The sequence below is a fragment of the Mandrillus leucophaeus genome, unplaced genomic scaffold (assembly GCF_000951045.1).
Source record: "Mandrillus leucophaeus isolate KB7577 unplaced genomic scaffold, Mleu.le_1.0 Scaffold1250, whole genome shotgun sequence".
NCBI lineage: Eukaryota > Metazoa > Chordata > Mammalia > Primates > Cercopithecidae > Mandrillus > Mandrillus leucophaeus.
The window spans coordinates 111,722-120,285 of NW_012100877.1; the positions used below are offsets into that span (position 1 = coordinate 111,722).

The 8,564-nt window shown below is 42.2% G+C and overlaps 1 protein-coding gene across 1 annotated transcript in view; it reads left to right on the forward strand.

Annotated features, from left to right (window-relative positions):
- The window catches only part of LOC105533475, a 21,619-nt gene that overhangs the window by 8,113 nt on the left and 4,942 nt on the right, over positions 1 to 8,564 (forward strand). The window contains exons 5-6 of the mRNA XM_011971940.1: positions 6,449 to 6,510; positions 6,976 to 7,009. Of these exons, the coding sequence (XP_011827330.1) occupies positions 6,449 to 6,510; positions 6,976 to 7,009 (96 nt within the window). The remainder of the gene's footprint in view (positions 1 to 6,448; positions 6,511 to 6,975; positions 7,010 to 8,564) is intronic.

Below are 8,564 nucleotides of genomic sequence, written 5' to 3' on the forward strand. Positions count from 1 at the left end.
TTTTGCCTTTTCCAGAATGTCATATAGTTGGAATCATATGTAGGTTTTTCAGATAAATGTATTTCACTAAATTGATACATATTTAAGCTTCCTTCTTGTCTTTTTTATGCCTTAATGGCATAAAATGCATATTAAATCACCAAATAATACTGCATTAAATGGATTTCTGTCTTTATTTACCTCTTGAAGAATTTGGTAGATTTCATGAGAGAAACCATCCTAGTCTGGTGCTTTCCTTTTCGGAATGCTCTTAATGTGAATTCAACTTATTTAATAGACACGAGCTTATTCAAATGATCTAGGATTCTATTGTGACCTTGGGAAGAGTGTCTTTCAAGGACCTGACACATTTCACTGAGGTTATTGAACTCTGGTCACAGAATTGTTCATGATACTCCCTGATTATCCTTTTAGTGCTCAATGGTTCAGTCGAGATGGCTCCTCGATTATTTCTGAAATTGGTCATTTTTGTTACCACCTTTTTCTTGGTTAGCTTGCATAGAAGTTCCTTCATTGTAATAAGCATGTCAAAGAACCAGCTTTTGGTTTTAATGATTTTCTGATTTTAAAAATTTTAATGATTTTTTAATGATTTCAGCGTTTTAATTTTATTGACTTCTGCAATGTTGTTTATTACGTGTTCTCCTTGCTTTACATTGCATTCCTTTATTTTCTACAGTTTCCTACTTGAAACATGATATTACTGATTTTAGATCTTGTGATTTTTAATATATTGCATCCAATGCTATAAATTTCCCTCTACGGACTGCTTTTGTTACATCTAGAAATCTTGTCAAGTCACATTTTCATTTAAGGTAGTTAAAGGTATTTTTAACTTTCTATTGAGACTTCTTTTTTAACCCATGAGTTATTTAAAAGTGCAATGCTAATTTGCAAATATTGGGGGATTTTTCTGGCTTTTACAGTTGATTTTTTGTTATCAGGTATGTGTTGCAAAAGCGGTGATCTCTCATCTTGCCACCACCCAAGATGGCCCAGGATGTGGGCTCTCCTTGAATGAATGTTTGGTAATTTGCCAACCGGATGTGGTCGGCCTCCTCCCTTTTTTTTTTTTTTTGAGATGGAGTCTCACTCTGTCGCCCAGGCTGGAGTGCAGTGGCCGGATCTCAGCTCACTGCAAGCTCTGCCTCCCGGGTTTACGCCATTCTCCTGCCTCAGCCTCCCGAGTAACTGGGACTACAGGCACCCGTCACCTCGCCCGGCTAGTTTTTTGTACTTTTTAGTAGAGATGGGGTTTCACCGTGTTAGCCAGAATGGTCTCAATCTCCTGACCTCGTGATCCGCCCGTCTCGGCCTCCCAGAGGGCTGGGATTACAGGCTTGAGCCACCGCGCCCGGCCTGCCTCCTCCTTTAGTCTGAACTTGCCTTCTGCTTAGAAAGGGCCATTCTCAGTTCTAGCAGGGAGTTTTCCCAAAGTTGAGAAGGTGACATTCTTACTCCCCAGTGCAGCCTGTACCTCTGACCCGTGGTCAACAGACAGGACAGACACGGGCAGGCTCTGTGTCCTAAAACAGAAGGAACTGTGCGACCGTCGTGATTGGAAATTTGTGAGGATCACCGTGTTACTCAAGTAAGGTCTTTGGAAGTGTCGTATTACTACTGTTTGTTAACTGCTTGTTGGTGGCCTGGCTGAGCCACACCCTTATGAAAACCAGTACCCGTCAGCCAATGTGGGTGTCTGTGCAGCCTGAGACCCTCATGAGAACAGCCTCATGGCAGCTGTCTTTTCCCCTTGCCACCATCAGTGCCTCCATGTTCTTGGGCACTGCTTTCTCTAATGGGTGCTGGGTGCTCCACTGTTTTCCTGCACCTCAGTGTCTATAGCTGGATGTCTCTTCTGGAATCTAGGTGAGGGGGCATCAATAGCAGTTCTGCTGTGGCACTGCCCTCCTTCTTAGCTTGTCTCGCTCTGTCTCAGGCTCCCTCAAAGATGCCACCCTTCAGGATCTTCCACAAGTTTCCTATTGAAATCCAAGCAGAAAAATATGAGCAATATGACCAACCGTATACCCACTGAAGACATGAATGAAGAATTAAAACAATTCTCCGTGGACTGACTGTACCTCATATAAATCCCTAGAAGTAGTTTCTTAAAAAAAAAATCAAGGAAGATGTAATGCTTTTCCATGAATTAGAATACCCTACATGAACAATTAAATGAAATGGCTAGCATAGTCTTGAAACCAAAACCAGATAAGGTAAATTAAATCCTGTGATATTTTAAAATACTGTAAATTCTGACTAATGCAAGTTAATCTCAAAATATGAAATGGTGTATTAACATTGAAAATGCAGTAAAGTAGCTAACTCAAGAGGTTAATGGAGAAACAATGTGATTATTACAATAGATTGAGGAAATTCATGGATAATATTCACCATATATTTACAGGACAACTATCTTATAAACTTTTAAGTGATCTATGACAACCATTTGAATTAATGCTGCTTTAGCAGCATATCTTTTGGCTTGTTAAAAACTGGACAAGAATTTTCATAACATTTATTTTTAACACCTATATTGGGCATGAACCCATCATAAAGTTTGCCCACTGAAAATGTATGCAATTTGATGTTTTATTAAATTGATACTGTGTGCACCCATCACCACGATCTAATTTAAAAATTTCTCCCTCACCCAAGTGCTTGCCCACTGGCAGTTCATCCCCACTCCCACCTCCAGCCCTGAGCAGTGCTGCTGTGATATTCCATCTCCATAAATTTCCCGCCTCCTTAATAGAAACGGACATATATATATATATTTGGAATCTGGCTTCCTTCATTTAGCACACTGTGTTTGAAGTGAGTGGACGCTGTAGCACGTGCTGGTCGTGTGTTTTCCTTCATAGTCTGCTGTGTTTATTCACACAGATAGTGTTCATTCATTTATTAGTTAATGGACATTTCATTGTGGTTTTTTTCTATGATGAGTAATGCAGCTTTGAGCATTCATATGTAATCATGTAATGCATAATGATATTTTGGTCAATATATACATTTTTTGAGACCCAGAGTAGAGTGCAGTGGCTTCCGGGTTGAAGCAGTTCTCATGCCTCATTGTTCTGAGTTGCTGGGGCAACAGGCACACACCACCATGCCAGGATAATTTTTGTATTTTCATTAGAGACAGGGTTTTACTGTGTTGGCCAAGCGAATCTCAAATTCTTAGCCTCAGGTGATCCACCCACCTCTTCCTCTCATAGTGCTAGGATTATAGGCATGAGCCACCATGCTTGGCCTAAGTTTTTTAAGAAACAGAACTATTTTCTAAATTAGCTTTGCCAATTTATATTTCGACCATGATTTATAGCACTAATTTCATTGCACAGTGTATGGTAGGCCTCAACATGTAAGAAATGATGAAAGCAACACATAAAGATTAGTGTAAAACAAATACGATTATCATTGTTGCTGTCATCTTTATCAAATTCTCAAAACAATCTAAGAGTCTATTTTTATATAAATGTGCTTGGCAACATAGCTGAAAAAAGCATTATCAGTTACATACTTTTATCAGTAACACAGAAATTTTAAGGGGGAAAAAACACGTGTTCTCACAACACAAAGTCAGAATTAACAGAAAAATTCTGCCGGTCACTTTGGACTATTTAACTGCCTGGGGCAGGGTTCTGTAGACAAACGAGCATCTATGGAGCACCTGAAGTAGGGGAATCAACAAAACTTGGGTTTCAAAAGTTACCTGGGTTTACAGCATGAAACTTGGCTGGAGGACACACACCTTTTGCGTGAGCGAGGTGCCTCGGTGTGTGTGGACGTGTTGGAGGTACAGCATCATGGTGGCTTCCTCCAGAAAGGGACATTTGGGGTGGATTCATTCCATCTGGACAACACAGCCTGATGTGGCATGGACATGAATGGAGGTGAAATGGACAGTAGCCGAGAGGATCAGTCCTGACAAGGGCCAAGGTGAAAAACCTGGGAACCCCTTCAGGTGCAGAGTCTTCAGTTGAAAAAGGAAGTGGTCATAGGAAATACTGAGATGGATCAGCAGTGCACGGGAGACAGAGTTCTTGGCCCTGCAGAGTGAGTAGTGTGGATTCTGAAGTTTTCTCCTCTCTCCATTAATTTCTCTTTCAATGCAGACTATTTCGAGCACGAGATTCCAAAGTACTGTGAGCCTTGGCCCGGTCTCGAAGGTAAAGGAAGGCTGCTAGCAAGACTGGTATCTGGGCTTGGCTGTGTGTGTTTTCTGCTGTGGGAAAATATACATAACACAATATTTATCATTTGAACCTTTTAACCAAAGTGTGCATGCAGTGGCATTAAAAATATTCACAGTGTTGCATAACCAACACCACTATCTACACCCACGATTTTGATGATTTCTTACAAACCTTGTCCACAGTAAGCAATATCTCGCCTTCTCCCTATTTCCAGCTCATGGTAATTCCTATCCCACCTTCTCTTGTATGAATTTGATTATTCTAGGCACTTCATATAAGTACAATTAGACAATATATTCCTTTTGTGTCTGGCTTATTTCACTAAGCACAATATTTTCACTGTCCACCCATGTTGTATCATCTATCAAAATTGTGTTCCTTTTTTACAGATGGATGATATACCATTGCATGTAGATCACCTTGCTTTTATTACATTCATTTGTTCATTGATAGTTGGATTATTTCCACCTTTTGGCTCCTGTGAGAAGTGATGCTGTAAACATTAGTGTACAAATATCTGTTTGATTTCTGTTCTCTATTCTTTGGGGTATATACTTGAGTCGAATTCCTGGGTCTAAAGGGAGTTATATATTTAACCTTCTGAGCCATTGCAGACTGTTTTTCACAGTGGCTGCATCTTTATCCATTTCTACCAGCTAATGTATCAGGGTTACAATTTCTTTACATCCTTGTCCACACTTACTTTCCTTTAAATCATCCTAGTATATTGGTGTCTACTTGTGTTTTTCAATTGCATTTATCTAATGACTATTGATGCTGAGCAGCTTTTCCTATGCCATTATCCGTGGGTGTATATTCTTTAGGGAACTATATGTTCAAGTCTTTTGCCAATTTTTAAAGAGTTGTCTGGGGCCAGGCGCGGTGGCTCACGCCTGTAATCCCAGCACTTTGGGAGGCTGAGCCGGGCAGATCATGAGGTCAGGAGATCGAGACCATCCTGGCTAACACGGTGAAACCCCATCTCTACTAAAAGTACAAAAAAATTAGCCAGGTGTGGTGGCGGGCACCTGTAGTCAGAGCTACTCAGGAGGCTGAGGCAGGAGAATGGCGTGAACCTGGGAGGCGGAGCTTGCAGTGAGCCAAGATCGTACCACGCACTCCAGCCTGGGCGACAGAGCAAGACTGTCTCAAAAAAAAAGAAAAAAAAAGTTCTCTGATTTTTATTTAGTTTGTTTTAGATTGTTGGGAGGTTTAAAATATGTTCTACATTTTAGTCTCACAAGATAAATGATTTGCAAATATTTCCCCCTTTTGTAGAACTTTAGATGCACAAAATTCATTAATTTGTATGAAATCCTCAGCAGTTGGCCCCAAACAGATAAGACTGAAGCAATATTTTAGGAATAGTTGAAAGTATTATCACCACAGAACAGGCGTAATCAAATCCTGCAAGCTACACATAACCACAATGACAGATAAGGCAGCAAAGGGCTGTTTGGTGATTAGTTCACCACACTTGTTGCAACTGTTTGTGCTGCAGAGTTAAGACATACCAGCATTCAACCCATGTCTCCTCTCTTGAAATAAACAGTCCAATGTTGGCTGGCCTGAACAAGCACAGATATTCTCCATACTCAATTAATATGCATGCATGACGAAGAAAAGGAGGTCTGGATGGAAAAATATTGTGTGATTAATAATTATGCTTTAATAAATTTTAAAGGATATAACTTCAGTATTTCCAATTCTTCCATCAGCAGTTATAACAAAGGGTTAGTGAATAAATACAGTAGACTGTTTTGCCTAGAATTGAATCCAATCTGTCTACTAAACTTTGCTTTTATTCAAGTGCAAAATGCTAAAACATAATAACTGCAGTGACAGCCAGTGTGGTTCCACAGAGGTAAAAATGGTCTTGGGACATAAATCCTATAAGCTAACACTATTTTACAGGATTTAGAAAACCATTTAGCTGGCTTTCAAACCTCACAGTGTGAGCAGTGGGACTCTCATCTGATTATAGCGTGTGCTTCAGTACCATTTGTAGACTGACTCATTGCCGTTGCCTTAAGTTGCCATCAGCAAAATGCCAGGGACTCTGTTTCTCGCTCCTCAGCTCCTTGCTCTGTCTTTCAATGAGGGAAGATTTTTTAGCAGCAGCTCAAGCTGTGCTTTTAATGAAACACATCCACACACACTGTCGTGTTGTCCACATTAAGCAGAGCTCCCTGAATAACTCATGAACAAAAGCATCTATGACTAACCATTGCTCTGTGTCCTCCTAGCCTCTGAGGAGTCTCCAGCTCTCAAGGACAGAGGAGATGGAGATAGGCCGGTCAATACGAGGGTAAGGTTGCTTTCCTTTCCCCGAAATAGAAATGTTCCTTTCTTGGCGTCTTTCTTGTTCAACTGACTTTACATGTGAAAAAACGACAATGTCCGTTACAGATATTAAATGCAGTGTTCTGAGGGGACAGAAGAAGCGACTCTTAGCAACTGATATGTAATCCAAAATGGCATTTACCTATGACGGCTGCAGGTTGTACACTGTATCCTTGGGGTCCTTGTCCTTGGAAGCAATGTCTTCTCCTTGGATTCAGTATTTTGCACTTGCCAAGCTACGTGGACCTGAGAGATCCACCATCCAGAAGCTGATATCTTTTCCAGTGTGTATCCTACCCTTGTTTGGGGGGCCTTGAAGTTGACCACGCTTTCTGATCTTGTTTTCAGTATTCACTGAGAGAAACAGAGCCTTGTGCAAACAATCCACAACACGACGTACCCCACATGAAGTCTTGTTTCTGTATTGCAGGTGATGCAGGTGGTCCCTCTGAGGTGTGACTCTAGTAAGTATTCTGGAATTACTTGCAAAGAAAACAATCTGGATGCAAAGAAAGGTGTGGCATCCTTGCAGGTTTCAATGTGAAGAGCCACCCTGAGCCTGGGATTGGGATAGGAATAAGCAGAGTGGAAGTGTTTTTAAAAAACCCAAGTTCCCCAGGGAAAAAGTTATCGCCAATTTTTGAGGAAGCAGCTGTGCTGCCTTTTGGGTGGTACTGAGTTGGGTGCTTGACGATTGGTGGTGTCTTGTGTGAGGCTGCATCATGTGGGGGGTGTGTGGCTGTGTGTGTTCTCAGGAGAGATTTCCCATTTATACAACTCAATCACCAGTGTCCACTTCCAACAATAAAATCCATCCCCCTCTACTCTCTCTGTACAGTGACTCCTCCACCCTCACCAGAGCCATCCCTGGGTCTGGCTTCTTATCCCCACTGCTCAGGTGGAGAACCTGAAGGGCCAAGGGAGTGGCCCCAGCTCCCGAGTTCGTGAATGAGAAGGTGAAAACACGAACCCAGGAGAGGGGGCCAGTGCTGACGCTGACATGCACTTAGTCATGGGGTGTTCGCCACCATGCAGGGAATCCAGCATTCGTGTATAAACCCTAAAGCACAGAGCCTAAGAGGTCCCAGACCCTGCCCATCACCATAAAGTGGCCTCTGTGGTCACACGACCCAGGGCACGTCTCCCCACCGACCAGCGTAGTTATCAGTGTGTCACAAGCACAAAGATCCCCGGGGGTTTGGGTCAGCTCACAGAGCCTGTGTTTTTTGTTTTTTGTTTTTGTTTTTTTAACTTTCATTTAAAGTTCGGGGTACATGTGCAGGGAGTGCAGGTTTGCCACATACATAAACGTGTGTTGAGAGTTTGTTGTACACATTTCATCACCCATATGTTAAGCCTAATATCAGCTATTTGTCCTGATCCTCCCGCTCCTCCCACCTCCCACCCTCCAGTAGGCCCCACACTCACAGATTCTAAGAGAAGCGGGGGACCACGCAGGCCAGTGCGGCCCACTTCAGTTGTGAAGTTAATTTGCTCAGCAACTGGCCAAAGCCTATAAGGATGGGTGATGTATTTTAGTAGATTTAGTAATATTATCTTCCCAAGCCCTAAAATGCTCAAATCCTGCCAGCTGAAAATGGTGAGGAGGGACAGATGGGAACTCTGTACAGTAGTTATTAGCCTGGCTTCCGTCCCCTCGTGGCAACTCTCTTGTGCATGTAGGTTAAAGACCCTCAGCCTCAAGCCAAGCCGCCTCCCTGAGGAGCCATCTCACTATTGACTGGCTAGTGCAGTGTATGGCCATCAGCCCAACAGAAACAAAACGTGGCTAAAACAAGTGTAAATCTCATACAACAGGCAAATGCAGAAGCAGCATGTCTTGCAAGTTGTAAAGAAGACAGTCGCAGTGTTGCTGGACTTCACTGTGGGTAGACGACATGAGGGAACTCTGTCACTGAATCACGGCAGAGTTCAAGGCCACTTGTAGACTATTTCATCTTACAGAAGGTGGCCTTTGGCTCCTAAGCAAAGACCTCTGTTTCTCATTTCTTCCCTGTT